Source organism: Chelonia mydas, chromosome 8, assembly GCF_015237465.2.
Source record: "Chelonia mydas isolate rCheMyd1 chromosome 8, rCheMyd1.pri.v2, whole genome shotgun sequence".
Classification (NCBI taxonomy): domain Eukaryota; kingdom Metazoa; phylum Chordata; order Testudines; family Cheloniidae; genus Chelonia; species Chelonia mydas.
The window spans coordinates 78,313,369-78,331,441 of NC_057854.1; the positions used below are offsets into that span (position 1 = coordinate 78,313,369).

The following is an 18,073-nucleotide window of genomic DNA, read 5'->3' on the forward strand; positions in this document are numbered from 1 at the left end:
CACCCTGCACTAAGACCTTAGAAGGTTACAAGTAGTTTCGATTGACTTTTACAGACAATAGATAAGATATTGTGTAATAAGGGGGCATCGGTAAAACAAGGATAATGATACTTGCTTTCCTTTGTAAAGCACTTTGAGATCTATGGATAAAAGCCAAGTATTAATTATAATAATACCTTCTCCATTCAGATACTCGTTGTATTATTTGAAGAAAGAGATGATGTGAGATAAGCCAGTTATGCTTAAAGAGTAGTGTCACATTTGACTTTTTTATTTATATTTAAAAAGACTTTTAAAAAAAGAGAAGATTTAATGCATAATGCTTGCAGGTTGAAACACTCCCTCAGTGGGGTGATTCCTAAATACCTGTTGGTTTATCCAGTATGCAGGTCTGGTTATCTTCTGGAATTTTTTACTAGTTCATTTTACTAGTTCATGAAAATATACCAGAGCAGGCAAAACTGGCATACATTTATGAAAAATGCTAGTGAAAAAAACCCACCTAATTATAATTTGCTTCCTGCCCCGCAAAAAGTTACTTGCAAATGTGAGAACAGAATTTTGCAAGGTTGCATTAAGAGCATGTACTAAGAGATAATTTGGAGTATTTTTTAATAATCTCTAATTAACATAGATGATTGCATTTTGTGTACTTTACTAAGGACTGGCAATTCAGAGACTGATTTTCACAGGTGCCTAACTACTGCAGCTGCCTCAAATGCCGATTATTAAATAAATAATGCTAAATTGGATCAAATGTCAGGCCTGAACAACAAGACCGTGCTTATTCTTAAGATATATATATTGAAATACCTTGCTGAGAATTATTTCAGGAGCCAAGTATTCTGGTGTTCCACATAACGTCCAAGTCCTTCCTTTTACTCTTTTTGCAAACCCAAAGTCTGTGACCTGGAGCACAGAGAAAAATACTTGTAATTATTTTTAAATGTAGTTTAAAAAAAAATTTCAATTAGGAGGATGTTCTGAAAAGTATCTTCATCCACAGAAGCAATTCACCATTTATGACTTGTTCAATATGGTATAAGACTTCATCTTGTTTAGCCAGTTATTTTGATCCTTTAATTCAGACAAAAACTCATGAAAAAACTGATAAAACTAAAAAAAAGGAAAGATATGGCAGGTACTCCACCCAGAGCACAAAAAAAATGCAAAGCAATGAGAGCTAACCATGGATTATTATTTTACAGATGAATTATAGATGTATTAAATGTTAGTTCCTACTGTTACTTTTTATTAAATATAAATATAGTCTTTTTATTAAATATAGCTAAAAATGTTGAAAAATGTGATTATTGATAAATGGATCACAACTTCTGTAGATGCCATAAATAACTCGACAACTGGATCAGAAAAAAAAACAGCTGGTCAAGAGATCAGCAACTCCTTGAAAATCTGGGAGATTTTTACTGCAAAATTGCATAAGGATTATATGTACCCTTTTGGCAGCATCAATGTAACATTATGTAATCAAGTAAGCTATCATAAAGGAGGTCTTTTCAGATGATAGTAACTTCTGATTTAATCCCTCTGAAACACTTTCTCAGACATTATATACTATTCAATACAAACTCCTTCAGGTGCAAAGAGATGCAAAATGGAAGAGGAATGTTTCCATAGCTCCACTACTAAGGTATTTCTTTATGTAGGTGAAAGTTCCAGTCTTCTTCCACATAAATAGGGCATATATCTTTGTTGTTATTATTATTATTATTTTGGTGGAGGGCTAATGCTAATAATAATAATAATAATAAAATTATCTGACTTGCCACTGCTCAAAAAATCATTTATGATGATCCAAAAGCCACTTATTCAGTATAAGACAAATACATATTCTTCTCTCTTGCAAAGACAGATGGCTCTTACGAAGACTTTACTGAAAATAGCCAAATCACAAACACTGATCTTTGTTCTTTTCTATTTGTGCTTTTGAGGCTGAGTGGACAAACTATTAAGGTTTTCTGTTTTATAATTTCAGTCACACTGTTAATCAAACTTATCAAGAGAATTTTTATTTGCAGTTATGTTGTTTGAAGCAATGCACAGTTAACAATCTTGAGACGTATGTGGAAGGTGCCTTATGGGAATTTTCCTGAAACGTCAAGAACTTGCTATTTGAGTTCAACAGTTGTACTGTGAGATTCAAATATTTACATTTGCATAAATCTAAGTTTTTACGCCTTTTTAGCCTGAGTGGTTAGCCAATATATGGGGTCTTGCAGGTTGTTTCCATTAGGAGGAGAAGTTGATGATAGTGAGTTATTTCTCTGATGCCATCCTGTGTATTTACAAATAATGTGCATAAAGTTCTGTTTCCTTAAACAAGTAGGAATCAAACAGGAGACAGTTTCTTTGCTCACAATTGCAAGTCTCTTCCCAATCAGAACTTTGCCCAGAAAGCCCTCTTTTGGTTCTCTCTCAAGGCCAAGTCACCAGTGCTTCACTTATTGTCTCTCCTGGCTCTCTGCTTGTTTTCCTGTTGGCCTATCCGTTTCTGGCTCACTGTCAGAAACAGCTCCACCAAACAATACTCACCCCTTCACTTGCATTCAGACCCAAGGACAAACTTTTCAGACTGCATAGCTCACCACCTACTCCAGCCTTCCCATGATGGTCAGAGATTTGGGCAGTGGCTTCTTATTGTTTCAGCCATTACTAAACATAAGGACATTTAACCACTCCCTCATTTAGCCTGAATGGAAGATGACTGTCACATCTACCAGCTTCAACAAGGTTTGTGACTGCCCATAATTCATAGATGCACTTCCTAGGAACTACCCAACCTCCAGCATACTACAAAACTCTCAAATATATAAATGTTCACCAGCATCATACCTGGATATATCCTTGTTGGTCAATTAAAAGATTTTCAGGCTTTAGATCTCGGTAGATGAGGTCTAGTGAATGGAGGTACTCAAATGTTAGCACTATCTGAGCTGCATAAAACCGTGCATGTGGTTCACTGCAATGAATTAAAACATTATTATGCCTCTAATTATAGCCTTAAGGACTTACAATATAAAACGCCACAATCTTAAAGCTGTAGACAATTTAAATATCAAGCAATTGTTTCCTGGTTATTTATGTGATAGAAAAAGAACAAAGGCAAGCAACAAGATTTTAGTATCCAAATACCCATAATCTCAAACCTCAAGGATTTATAACATTTAAAATTGCACATGCAAGACAAGGGGATAACGTGCTCCATAGGATAAATCTTTCTGTTTATTTAATTCCTGCTTTGTTGCAAGATAATGTTTTCATTTCACTTGGTCTTTTGGATTGACTTTTGGAAACCAAAAAGACTGCCAACAACAATCTATACACTAGTCCCAGGATTCTCTCTTGAACAGATTATGAAAGCCTACATTAACTAATTGCAAACTAATACATGTAATTAGGAGACTTTCACTGCATGATTTCAGCTCACTGACAAGGGGAAAAATTAAAATGCATGTACCCATATTATGTAATTAAATCTCTATTCCTTAATAATTACAGTTTTAAGAAAAAAAATACACTAACTAGAAATTTTAGATTTTTATTTCTGAAGGAATAATCTAATTAAGTATCTAACCTGAATCTTCCAATTCTTCTTAGATGTGAGAACATTTCACCACCAGGGACATATTCCATAATCATGTATAAATTAGAATTGTCCTAAACATCAAATAAAAAGATACACATAAATGTTAAGAATTCAACATTCTAGAATCTCTAAAGAAAACAATTTTTCAAGTAAAGCACATTTTACTTTTTACTAAAGAAGTAAAAGATTAATCTCTAACCACATACTCAACACAAAACAACATAGTAGTTCGTGGAAAAGTCAGACAGAGGACACAGACACCACTGTGACGTTTGCACGCCATATGTTCTATGAAAATATGCTAATGAGTGTCAATACAATGTAACTGGAATATGCTTTATGTAAAAGGTTTTTTGTAAGGTATCATTACAAAGCTTATAATCTACTGAGTGTGTTCATCCTATATGTATGAATGTATCATTCTTGTGTTAAAACTAGAAATATGAAGTATTACTCTGAGGTCCTACTGTAATTCTGCAAAGTGTGGTCCATTAATGGTGGTTTAGAATCTTGATGGCTCCCATTGACTAGGACAATTGGTTGTAAATGGCTATTTACTTGTAAGCCTTCCTGCGTTCCTGTGAGTCAGGACGGGAAGAATGGAGGCTTGGGGTCTCACAGGACATGTGACCATGTCACCTGGTACTGGAATCCATCTTAAACTTGGTGCTTTTCCATTTAGAAGGAGGGGTGGGGGCCCAGAGAGACAAAAGATTCCCACCTTGTGCCAAAGCTATAAAAGGGGGTGGAACAGAACAAAGGGAGCTGCCAGTCATGAGAAATTCCCTAGTTACCACCTGAGCTGGAACTAAGAAGAACTGTACGGGGAAAGGATTGGGCCTAGACTAAGAAGGAGTCCAGTCTGCGAAAGAATCTTATTGGAACATCTCTGAGGGTGAGATTTACCTGTATTCAGTTTACCTGTATTCTTAAATGTAATAGGCTTAAACTTGTGTGTTTTGTTTTATTTTGCTTGGTAACTTACTTAGTTCTGTCTGTTATTACTTGAAACCACTTAAATCCTACTTTTTATACTTAACTAAATCACTTTTGTTTATTAATTAACCCAGAGTAAGTGATTAATATCTGGGGGAGCAAACAGCTGGGCATATCGCTCTGTTATAGAGCGCGGACAATTTATGAGTTTACCCTGTATAAGCTTTATACAGAGTAAAAAGGATTTATTTGGGAATGGATCCCATTGGGAACTGGGTATCTGGCTGCTGAAGCAGTTTTTTGTTCAAGTCTGCAGCTTTGGGGGCGTGGACCAGACCTGGGTCTGTGTTGCAGCAGACTAGCGTGTCTGGCTCAACTAGGCAGGGTTCTGGATTTTTCCTCCCTTGGTATTCTACTGTTAATTGAATTGTCTCATTAGCACTGACTCCTCACTTGGAAAGGCAACTCCCATCTTTTCATGTACTGTGTATATATAAACCTACTGTATTTTCCACTCCATGCATCTGATGAAGTGGGTTCTAGCCCACAAAAGCTTATGCCCAAATAAATTTGTTAGTCTCTAATGCGCCACAAGGACCCCTCATTGTTTTTACCTTTTGGGGATGGTGTAGATTTAGTGGGCCTTGGCTCAGTGCAGGGGGATGGACTACATGATCTCTTGAGATCCCTTCCAGCCCTACACTTTTGTATGTCTATTGTTCTCATTAGGGCCATGCCTCCATAAGATATATAAATGTGTCTCACAAAACATACATGCAGATAATGTTTGCCGCACTTAAAAAATTCTTCCAAATGGAGCATAAAGATTGTCATTAAAGTAACTGTAGTTACTCTGAAAGATTCCTCCTCACTGGAAGCTGAAAATTTCTCATGTTATTTTCAAGTTCTCCTTTGCTCATCAATATACAGCATGCGCCCGTTTATTTGAATGGCTTGGGGGCACCCAAAAGTTTCAAATAACGGGACATTTGAACAGACAGAAGTGCTGTTCACTAACACAGGGCTGCATGGAGGACATGCTGTGGATTCAGATAACTAGGATTATCAGATAAAGGGAATTTGGATAATTGGAATTATATTGAATTTCACGTGGGGTATATGGCTAGTTTTCAACTATATTTTCACTTCAGTTTTGAAGATCTTTCTAATATAGAGAGGGCATCCCCAACTCCCAAGATGCTGACATGTAACTGACTCTTGGAAAGCTCATGCTTCCGAAGCATACACCCCACACTGCGCACCACCCATCTATACACACATTTTTCATAGTTAAGAGGCACCTGTGGTTAAAATAATCTGAAGAGAAGGAATTTAGAATGTCACCTGATCAACAAGATCATAACGTTAAGTTCCCTCATATTCTCTTTAGCTTCTATTTCTTGTATGTCTGCCTCATTTTAGTGTATGTCACAGATGTTACAAAGGTCATCAAGCAAAAATGTGTAACATGGATCTCTCCGATACTTACTGAATCTTGGGACTTGTCTACACTACAAGGTTTGTTAACACAAGTTATGCCGACGGACAGCCACCACTGTAATTAAACTGCTGTTTCATGTCCACCCTATGCTCCTTGTGTCGACAGAGCACATCCAGAATAGCACCTCCTGCATCGACACAGAGAGCAGTGCACTGTGGGTAGCTATCCCACTGTGCAACTGGACGCAGGGAGCATCGGGAAAGTTTTGCAAGGCCTGATGGGGGCAGGGGCAAGCGCAGTGCCACATGATGACGGCTTCTCAATCCTGTCATTCCATGGGCATCTTACTAGATTGACAACCACTTTTCAACTGCCCTGCTAACCTGCAACCCAATCATCTCTGTCAGAAAGCATGGATCCTGCACTGCTATTCAGTATTGTGCTGCGCGTTATGAACACAAGTCTGTAAGAGGAGCCCAATGGTGGGCTATTCGGCTGGAGGAGCATATTAAGACTGAGTCACAGTAATGTGTGTTGCTGTAGTGTACTGAGCCTGGCATTGTTTGTTTGCAACGTGCTATTAACCTTGTAATGATTACCGTGTGTGCCCGAAAAGTAACACATTTTAAACCACTTTTTAAAGTAGCACTCGATAATATGACCAAACTGACACTACTGAACACTAATACAAGAAGCCCACATAAGTGTGTGTGTGACAGTGAGTGTGTGTGACAAGAGTTACAGAGACAGAGTGTGTGTTGGGGGAGAGTGAGTGTGTTGGCATGCTGTCTATACGTTCAGACAGCAGCCAGAAACAACCAGTCCTGAGACAGAAGCTGGTGCACAGACAATTAGTGTCCCCCTGTCCCTCCACTGCAGTTCAGTGGAGACTAGTATACCGGTGGGGGAAGGGGGACACCTTGACATCAGTCCTCACCTCTGCACAGCACAAGTCTCTCCCCCCCTATTCCCAGCAGCAGCCCACTCTGCCTGCCACTGTGGTCCTAGTACCAGGGAGAGCAGGATTCCATGTTAATGTTTGATTCTGTGATTCCCTCAGAGTACTGCCACAGCCTCCTCTCCGCACAGACCAAGGAGATCCACCCACTTCCCCGTAGTCCAGTCAGGAGTGTGCTTTCTGCCAATAGCTTTCCACGCTGAGCAATTTCAAAACTTCCTGGGGCCCTGAAAGTGGAGGGAACACATGCCTGTGTAGCCGGCTGCAGGGCAGCAGAGTTCAAAACCGTGAGCAGAGTGGTCATGGTGGGCATTGTCGGATACCTCCTGGGTACGGCGACGTAATGAATGCAGTGTCTACACTGAGTCTTTGTTGATCTAACTTTGCCGCAAAAGATTCTCGTCAAGGTGGTTTTACTTGGCCATCAAAGCAGGAGAGTTTTGTCAGTGGGAGGAGATTTACACCTCCACTGTTTTGTTGACAAAAGCTGCCTTTTGCCAACAAACTGTGTAGTACAGACAAGCCCTTATTCTCCTGAAGAAGAAAAAAGGCTTTAGCTTAGCAGATAGGAGCAGAGGCACAAGGTCTTAAGTCTTTTTCAAATGCCAACACACACACAAAATAGATAATGTGCTTCTTCATGTAACACACACACGTATTTTATTGGTTATATATATAGGCTGGTGTTGATAGTGGAAAGAAGAATGATGGAGAAAGACCTATTCTTTTTGCTTTAGCATAATTCTCCCCAGAAGTACACCGTTAAAGGGACAGCATGAACTTTAAATGTTACTTCTATTTGAAAGTTTTACTAATGATTTTTACAATTATCATTTAAATTATTACGACTGAAAGAGATGAGAGAAATGACACTAAAAAATGCAAAGCCTAACACAACACAAAAATAATTGGCTACATTTCAAATTGATAGTGTCCCTTCATGGAAAGGTTTTATGCAAAGTACATTTTACCAAAAGCATGAATTACTGCATATTACTCATAATTTACTTAGTATTTTGAACACAAAGTACATACTTTATATTACCCATGGCAGAGAAGAAAATTAATTTTGCATTAATAATTCTTAGGAGGATGTGATGTACTTTATCATAACTGCATTATAGTGCAATGGCTTTACAGACTGAGCAAGAAAGTTATCTGTATACATCTAAAATTTGAGCATATACTTCATTCACATTTTGAAGCAACTGCTTTCAAAATATTTACCTTAAAAGAATACTCCAGTCTCACAAGGAAAGGAAAGTTCACTGCCTGTAATATTCTCTTTTCATTCAGTGTGTGTTCTATTTGCTTCAGTTTGACAACCTACAAACAAACAAACAAACAATCTTTAAATTTTTCAGTCTAAACAGAACATCTTAGGTTTTCCAATAAACATATTAAAGTTGAACTGAAATGTGAAACATGTAGATACACATGGCTAAATGAAAGGCTTTCTGGTACAACAACAATACGAAGTCATATTTAGAATTTCCTTCCTTAAAATTTTAAGAGACTTTACAATTCTTAAATCATGGTTAATGGATATCTTTAGTAATTGAAGGCCTTTTTAGATCACCAAAATTGGAGCACAGGAACCAATGGGGCAAATTTCATACATCCATTACAGTGCACCCAGCTGACCTAATGGCAGTCATCTGCAACAGTGACAGGGTACTGAATCTCCATACCCATTATCAATAAGGGTGTTGATTAGTTCTTATGATGAGTTTTGTGGGTGAAACATACTTATTCACAAGGAACAGGACTGAGACCCACTCATTTTGCAAAGCCCACTTAACAGCCAGGAGAAGATAATGGAAAATTTGGGTTTAACTAATAATTTCCTTACTCAGTTGCATCTGCCACACTTCACAATGGGTTTCGTATATTCTGCTGTATACAGTAATTCCAAGGCCTCCTAGCAACAGTGTCAAAATCTGAGTCTTGTCCTCTGCTTGGAAGCTACTATAAATGCTTTACTGCCAAAGGCAGTAAATGGGAGGTTCCAGCTCTCTGTTTTTCTATTGCTAATAGGAAATAATTCTATTTCCTTTTTTTAACTCCAGCATTAAGTAATCACTCCAATTTTCCTTACTCCCCATCACCCAATTTATCAATACCCCATTGTGAGAACAGGTGGAAGTGCTTATGACTTGAGAACCGCTTTCAGTTACTAATGATCTGGGTCAACCTTGAACTGGTTACCTGAAGATGAAAGGCTTTGTATCCCATCTCATTATTAAGGTGCTAAGCTATTAAAGTCTCTCTAAGGTGAATTAATTTTATCAAATAATATAGGCTTTCTAAAGCAATTTTAGGCAGCATGTAACAATTTTTTTTAAAACACAAAACAGAGCAAACAAGCCAACAAAAATCAGGATAAAATTGGAGCCACTCAAAAACACTGTTTTTGTTAAATAGAAATCTGATCTTACTACGGTAAATAACTGATATGCCAGGTCCCAACCAACTCTGAAAATTGACCTGTATTAGTTATTTTGGTTGCAAAATAGCTGTAATATGTAGAAATGCCCCCCTCAAAATTTTGTATGAGGATGTTTTTTCTTTTTGGTTTTGTTCTGTTTTAAACGTCTCTTCCGAGACAAATCACAAACCCAGATATTTATACTCACCAAATCAACTCAGTTTGCCTTTTCAAAGAAGTAACTATGTAATGAAAATAACCAAGCAACATCACTTTATTGATATGCTGTACCAAGAAAGGACAAAGTTTTTTTAATTACATTTTTAAGCCTTGATGAACCTCGACTTAGAATATAGAAAGGAAACACTGAATCACGATGACATTTTACATTAGGGTCCAACATGTTATGTTGTTATTGACTCTAGACAAAAGCGATCTCCATGACCACAAACTCTGGACTTCTGAGGGATTTGTAAGTGCTGAATCTGGTGAAGTTTTTGAGAAGGAAATACATCAAGTTCATTTGTCTGTGGAAGGGAAGGCAAACTTTCTTCAGCTGACTGAAAATTGCATACAATTCTCTTTTTTAAATCAGTCAGATCTCCTCCCCTCTCTCTTAGATGATAGGACACCACACACAGTTGCAAGATGGTACTAGAATTCACCATAGAGTAAGGGTGGTGATTGTTTGAGTGACCTCTAATATCACAATGATCTAAGAACTCTCGACATGGCACAGATATACACTTTGCTGTCACAGGGATGTAATCTGTAAAGTCAAAATGGCTGAGAATTTAAAACCTGGATGATAACAGATTGCAAATCCCAGTGATGACAACTTGGTAATATGCTGAACAAAAAGTGCTCTCAATCATGCTTGTAGCTGTTTCCATCTCTTCACACTGACTCAGCCATTTTAGGCTTCAGTGTGACACACGGAGTGACATTTGTGGAATCTTATTTTATAGATAACGCATATGTGCAAGAAACTGAATTAAAATTGTATGGGCAACCTTAATTCTGACATTTCCTAATTTTTGAGCCCTTCGCTTTGTAAGCTTAATGTTCTTTTAATGTATTTTTTTGCATGAAATTTATATGGTATCATAAATGTGTCATAGTGCCTTACAAATAATATGAGAAGTCTTAGTCTTGAGAACCTTACAATCTGAATTACAAGTATTATATTCCTGAACAAGTTCTAGATGAAAAATTATCTGCAAACCATAAAAATATGCTTTACCATAAAAATAAACAAAGGTATAGATTATTTTAATAATATTACTTTGCATTCCAAAATTCCAACTTTGTTTAAAATGAAATTTAAACAAATGGTAGTGTTTATTGAATCTAAAGCAGACGTGATTACAAAAACTATTAATAAAATGTAGAGTGGCATAACAGAAGTGATTCAAACCTTAGCAAGGCATTTCAATTTTCAATAGATAGCAAATGTGTAAAACAGCAGTTCTCTCTGTAGTCTGTGGAAAGCTGTGCATGGTGTTGGCTCTCCTCTTTATTTCCAGCTGCTAAATCAGAGCGCTAAAAATATTTTCAATTCTTTCCTAGATTTACTCCTCCATCTAAGGGCTTGTCTACACTGGCAAGTTTCTGCGCAGTAAAGCAGCTTTTTGCGCTCAAAACTGCAGACGTGTACACACTGCCAAGCCACCTGTGCGCAGAAACTCCTCAGTTACAGAGGCTCCAGCAAGCTATAGACAGTGTAGACACTTGATTGCTTTCTGTGCTGTAATTGGCCTCCGGAGCTGTCCCATAATGCCTCAAGTGAGAGCTCTGCTCATTAATTTGAACTTGGCTGTCCTGGAGACATGTGCCCCTCCCCTTTCAAAGCACTGTTTGTGACAGCTGTTGCGTGCTGTGCTGATCTGATCTGGGACACAAAGCAAACCATTAACGTGGAATGCTCGTGCTGTTGAACACAGAGGCAGGTGTGTGTGTGTGTGTGAGTATAAGCGAGTGAGAGATATTGCTGTGCAGAGAGCCCAGGAAGGAAGGCGGGGGCTGATGTTGCAGTTTCCCCCACCCTCAGGACTGGTTGCTTCCTGCCGCTGTCTGAACTTTACAAGACAGCTTGCTGTCACACTCTCTGTCCCCCAAAACACACTGTCTCTCTCCTCCCCTCCATACACAAACACTCTCCCGCCCCCTCTCCCCCCACACACACTTCAGTTGAAAAGCAGCTGGCAATGTAGTAGGATGCCCCTGGAACAATGGGATTGGGAAACCTGCATCATGTAATGCTGTGCCTGCCCCATGAGGCACTGAAAACCCTTCCCAAAGCATCCTGCAGCCAATTGCACAGTGGGATAGCTACCACAATGCACTGCTGTCTTTGCTGTTGCAAGAGCTGCTAATCTGGATGTGCTCCAGCATCACAAGGAGTACAGTGTGGACATGCAACAGTGGCTTAATTCCAGTGTTTTAATAAAAGTGGTATAACTTGTGGCACAGAAACTTGCCAGTGTAGACATACCCTAAGCAATTACTACAGCAATTACCCTAAACTGCTACAGGTATGTTAAATGATCATGAATGAACACGGAGGTTGACTATGGTATAAAGAATGGAGATAAAATTATCTAACTGGACAATCTCTATTAGCTTGTGGTCCATGCTATGAAAAATTTGTGGACTCTTGATCCAAAGTGTCCTTCAACGTTCTTGAGCTACATTGTATCAACATGTAGCAAGGTAATTTTCAATTTTAGAAGCTCAATATACACCAGGGGTTCTCAAACTGGGGGGCAGGACCCTGGAGGGGGTCGCGAGGTTATTACATGGGGGTCACAAGCTTTCAGCCTCCACCCCAAACCCCACTTTGCTTCCAGCATTTATAATGGTGTTAAATATATTAAAAAGTGTTCTTAATTTATAAGGGGGGTTGCACTCAGAGACTTGCTATGTGAAAGGGATCACCAGTACAAAAGTTTGAGAACCACTGCTATGCACAATACAGTTTGCTTATGCTGAAGAATGTTTGAGCAGATTCCATCTAAACCCTAGTCAGTTACATTTGAGCAGAAGATAATTAAAAGCAAATATGTTATCTTTAAAATCAGCTGTTTCTGTACTTTTTTAACATGATCTTTTTAGCATATTCTGTGAAACATCGTTGCTAATGGCTGCTATGAAGCAAAGACATTCCTGCACAATCATAATTGAAAAATGTAGGAACTACCTAACAAGAAACAACCAATTAGATCTTCTTTACACTCTATTTGAACTGTCGATAGTACTAATTGTAGTAAGCAAAGAGTACTACACATGGTATATATTTAATCAGATGCATGCCAAAACAAAATCTCTTCTTAGAAATATCTAGTTAATAAATTATGTGTCAAATTCTCTGAACTTGAAAATTTTACTCTTTAAAATTTAGTCCCAGTACAATATATATGGTTTATTTTGCACATGTATAGGATTACCCAATCTAGTGATACCAGACTATTTCAGGGGGCAGAGCAGGAGCAGTGTAGCAGTGAAACCTGCACCACCCTGGATACAGGACAAACAGCAGACAACTCCTTTGAAAGTGACTGCCTCCCCAACAGTCAAAACTCCAGCAAGACATAGGAGTAGCTCATGAGTAAAGGGCTGCACATTCAAACAACAGCCAACTGGCCCATGCTGCTCATCTTTGTTCCCTTGGGACTAAGCTCACCTGTCCTGGCAACATGCAGTCTTCTGTTGAGTGGGGAAATAAGGGGGGGGGCAAAACCCAAGAAAATAATCAAAATTTGGGCTGTCAAGCAATTAAAAATTAATCATGATTAATCAGTTTTAATCACACCATTAAATAATATTAGAACACCATTTATTTAAATTTGGGGGGGGGGTTCTATATTTTCAAATGTAAGCTCAGGACTGGGGGCTCTGGGCTTCAGCCCCCCTCGGGGAGCAGGACTCCAGCCCCTCCCCGCTGGCTAGGGTTGCCAACTTTCTGATTGCAGAAAACTGAACACCCTTCCCCCACCTCTTCCCCAGGCCCTGCCACTGCTCACTCCATCCATCCTCCTTCCCTCCTTCGCTCACTCTGTCCCACCTTCACTCACTCGCTCATTTTCACTGGGCTGGGGCAGGGGTTGGGGTGCAAGAGGGGGTGAGGGCTCTGGTTGGGGCCAGGGATGAGTGGTTTGGGTTGCCGGAGGGGACTCTGGGCTGGGACAGCGGGTAGGGGAGCAGGCTCTAGGAGGGAGTCTGGGTACAGGAGCGGGCTTAGGGCTGGGGTAGGGGGTTCAGGTGCAGGAGGGGGTACAGGCTATGGGCGGTGCTTACATCAGGCAGCTCTCAGGAAGTGGCAACATGGCCCTCCAGCTCCTAGGTGCAGGGGTGGTCAGGGGTCTCCATGCGCTGCCTCCATCCGTAGGCATGGTTCCCGCAGCTCCGGTAGCTCCCGTTGGCCGTAGTTCCTGGTTGACCGCTGTGGCTAGCATGTCCCGCCAGCTCCTAGGCACAGGGGCAGCCAGGGGAGCTCTGCATGCTGCCCACACCCCAAGTGCTGACTCTGCAGTTCCCATTGTCCAGGAACCACACCCAATTGGAGCTGCGGGGACAGTGCCTGCCGACAGCAACAGCGCGCAGAGCCCCCTGGCCGCCCCTGTGCCTAGGAGCCAGCAGGACATGCCAGCCACTTCCAGGAGCTGTGCAGAGCTGGCCGCTGTGGCCAACCGGACTTTTAACGGCCAGGTCAGCTGTGCTGACAGGAGCTGCCAGGGTCCATTTTCTGGTTGAAAACCAGGCGCCTAGCAACCCTATCCCCCGCTGCCTAGGAAGCTGCAGGCTGGGGCTGCTCCAGACCCCCTGCTGCTCAGGAAGCTGCAGGTTGGGGTTGCTCTAGTCCTTCGTCCCCCTCCTCCAGAGCTGCACAGCCCTCCCACCGCCGCCTCCCACCCTGCCCAAAGATATGCGATTAACGCATTAATTTTGCTTTAAGTTAACCACAGGTGTTAACTGCGATTAATTCACAGCCCTAATCACAATAGGTTATAAAAAAAGAGAAAAAAATCCACACAATTAAAAAAAAAAAAAAGAGAGAGAGAGAGAGAAAAGACAATAGGACAATGAACAACAACAAAAAAAAAAGATGGGTGAACCAAACATATTCTCTTCAAAACATTACAAATCCAAAGAGCCAGGGAATGAACTATGATCATCCACGTACAATTGTGTTATGCTTTGACTAGACTGCAGGATTTATTTTTTACTTATGCTTTTAAAAAAATATTGAATCCTTAGGACAAGGTAATTCTCTCGCAGAGTTGTTAAAAAAAAAAAAAAAAGCTCAACAATTCTATTTTCCTGTCAGACGCACAAGTGCCAGCTAAAACCCACTGTAACAGCATGAAAAGTGAAAATAATAGGATGCAACAATTTTTCAGACCACACACAATGATTTCAATGAACAGCATGCTCTCTGCTAGCAAAGACAGTTTTTAACCACACAAATTAGTATAATTATAAAATGCTCCAACCTTCTGTTTATCCAGTATCTTCATAGCATAATACTGTTCTGTGGATTTATATTTCACCAACATAACTCGCCCAAATGATCCCGTTCCAAGGGTTTTTTGTCTCTCAAAATCATCTAGGCCAGCAGTATTCTACATGAACACAACAAAGTATAAACAGATTAATAAATAATGATTACAGTTTTGGTACTTAGAGACACTTAGTGATGGAAAATGTAGTAATTTATTAAAGAGGATGGATGCAATTTCTTCTGTCAAAGCTAAAAGAAACTAGAGCGCTAACTAATGTTAATATAATTTCACACAATGAACAACTGGATTGAGAGAACTGTAATAGTGCTTGCATTAAAACAGAAAGGGATTTAATTTATGTTTTACAATGACAGAAATATTGTTATCAAGATGGTATCTAGCAAGCAGTGGGAATTTAGCTGCAAGGAGATCATGATGTTAACACAAGAAAAAAGAAAACAAAACCTACAAAAGATTACAGTCATCAAGTTTCCACAACTAAGTGCTAAAGAGAATTCTATGTGGGAATATGTTGAGGAACTACCATTTATACATTGTCTAGAATTCATATTTGAACACATTTATAAAAGATATCTATCACCACAATATGTGAATGCTATTTGAAAAGTAAGTAAAATTACAACTTTTTCTCCAAATAGGAAACATATACTATGCAATCTCGCTCATCAAGAGGGAAATTTCTCCCTAAAACCAAAGGATTACCAACCAGGAGAGAAATTTCCAAGGGGAATGTCCAGGATATACCAACGTGTCCGGTTACGAAAAGCCAATTGTAATAGGTCATAAGAGTGGCGAGATTCAAACTATCAAATTGTCAGTGAGAATGAATTTCATAGCAAGTAACCTATCACTAAAAATGCTCTTTCCCAAGCTTCTGAGACCAACAACCAAAGCATCTTTGCTGATCTCAACTGCAATTACAAATAATGGTGTTAAATTCTTAGCATACACACTCCCTCAACAGTTTTTGTACTGAAAAATATCTTTGATTTTCTGCAGTGTCCACCACAGTAGTATCTGAGTACTGGATACTGAACTCATTTCCAGAAAAGCTACCAGTAAGAGTCATGCAATGCATTTGTATTTTAAATCACAGTTCCTTACCTGAGGGGGGCTTTCCCATTTTCTTAAGAAATCTTCTTTGGCTTTGGCTAGGAACTCTTTCACTGAAAATACAAAAAAAAATTCTCAAGTTCAATTCACTAAACATGTAATGTAGACGTTTGAAACGTATCTATTAAGTATGGTTGCTTTAAATAAAAGTACATGATAAACTCCTCTTCAGTTCTCGTACACTAAATAGACTAATTGCCTTTACTAAACAAAGCAAGCTCCAGCATCTTTAAGATTTCTATAGCATCTCTACTAGACCCCTAACTCTTTTGAAGTACTACATATTTCTATATAAATTACTTAATCTACTTTAAATCAGATGACCCACAATACTGTACATGCAAGCAGTCTTTAAGGTGATGTTAAGCATTCTCAAATTGATTGGAAAAAACGTGCCCTTTGCAAATAATCTATATTCATCTAAGGCAAACTTTTTTTTAAAAAGTTATACTTTCAATAATTGGAGAACAAAATAGTTCTCATTGCCTTTTTTCCCCCCATCACCTTTATTTAAAGGCTGATTGCAAGCAGAAGTACAAATTGCACAGCATTATTGCAAGCACAGACAAAACACAGGGCTACAACACTGCGCATTAGAAATGCCCACAGTCAGAGAATAAACGTTTAAGGAATTAATTTCCCATTTGAAATTAAAGCAATGTAGCAAGAGTACAATTCTGGATGACTGTTTAAAATGTGCACTAGCATATTGTAATCCAAGATCACTTTTCAGATATTTTAATCCTAGAAGGTCTTTATCAGCCAAATCAGTGTAGGATATTTTATAGATGCAATGAAAAACAGGGGCTTTTTTAGAGAATCACCATTAATAACTCATGCGTATTTTGTTTTCTTGGGGTCACTCCACATAACATGAGATTAGCAGTGGTAGGTTTTCTGTATTGATGAGTTTTGCTATAGATAATTTCTAAAAGAAATTCAACATAATCAAGCATTTTCTGAGTAGTATACAGAAATATATTTTAACAAGATATTGTCATTTCTGCTGCTAAAAAAGAAAATCCTGTTTTATGATTGGCTAAAAACAATCATGTGATAAGTAAGGATGTTCCTTTGTTTGCTTACTCAAAGAATAGGTATGCCTCATCTATACAGAATATTTTTTAAAATTCTCCTACCATTGCTCTAGTACTGGGGCAGCTCCAGCATTGCTAGAAAATGGTGGGATCCCTAAAGCAGACTAGCCACTGGTATTTTTACCACCATGCCACCTAGATCTGAAGTTAGACAACCCTAGGATAAAAATGCCACTGGCTGGTCTGCACTGCTGGCACAGGGGGAAGAGGCATTAGTGCAGGGGGAAATTGAGAAAATCTTCAGGGCAGATACAGTTTTAAAGACTTGAGCAATGTTTAAAGCAGCAGTGCCCAACTTTATTATGCAGGAGGGCCATGTAAACCTAAGCACAACCTTGTGTGGGGCAAACAGATTCTATATATTTTAACAAGATTTAAAGTCACCTGTATTGATTTATATTTTAAGTTCAACTTGTTTTGTATGTATTTAGAGAGGCTGTTTCTAAGTTCAGTATTGTCTATTTATACATTAGTGTAAACTAAAATTATGTAAACATGATGACAAAACGCTAAAGAATTGGCTGTTAGTATGTTGTGTTGAAACCAGCCACGGGCCTTATGAAATGCTCTGGTGGACAGTGTACAGCTCACAGGCCGTAGGTTGGGCACCCCTGTTTAAAAGGAAGCATAATCAGTACTCACTAATTATTCAATAATCCCTAACTTCATTTCTCTCCCAGAATGTTAGTTTAAAAGAACCCAGCAATGAGAGTGGTGAAGAATACACATTATCCCTGGCTTTAGGAATCATGGAAATAGGAACACAATAGTCAGTAACTAGAAAACAAGTTTTGTATGAAGAAATTATGTTAATCAGTGTTAGAGCAAACTAAAATTAAATATTTTAGTGAGTGATCCGTAAAATATTTAGCACATCCACCCTGAAGGGGGGAAATATAAACCATTCCTTTTGCCTTTGAAGCCTAATCTCGTTTAAGGAGAGTAATGGGTAGGCATTCCCATGGCATGAA

The 18,073-nt window shown here is 39.0% G+C and overlaps 1 protein-coding gene across 6 annotated transcripts in view; it reads right to left on the reverse strand.

Moving 5' to 3' along the window:
- Window positions 1–18,073, reverse strand: part of PRKACB (protein kinase cAMP-activated catalytic subunit beta) — a 112,127-nt gene that overhangs the window by 18,008 nt on the left and 76,046 nt on the right. For all 6 annotated transcript variants that reach the window (XM_027830914.3, XM_037906680.2, XM_037906683.2 and 3 more), the window contains 6 exons: window positions 15,997–16,058; window positions 14,863–14,991; window positions 8,170–8,268; window positions 3,596–3,678; window positions 2,854–2,980; window positions 814–909 (listed from right to left, as the gene is read on the reverse strand). In XM_027830914.3, the coding sequence (XP_027686715.1) occupies window positions 814–909; window positions 2,854–2,980; window positions 3,596–3,678; window positions 8,170–8,268; window positions 14,863–14,991; window positions 15,997–16,058 (596 nt within the window). The remainder of the gene's footprint in view (window positions 1–813; window positions 910–2,853; window positions 2,981–3,595; window positions 3,679–8,169; window positions 8,269–14,862; window positions 14,992–15,996; window positions 16,059–18,073) is intronic.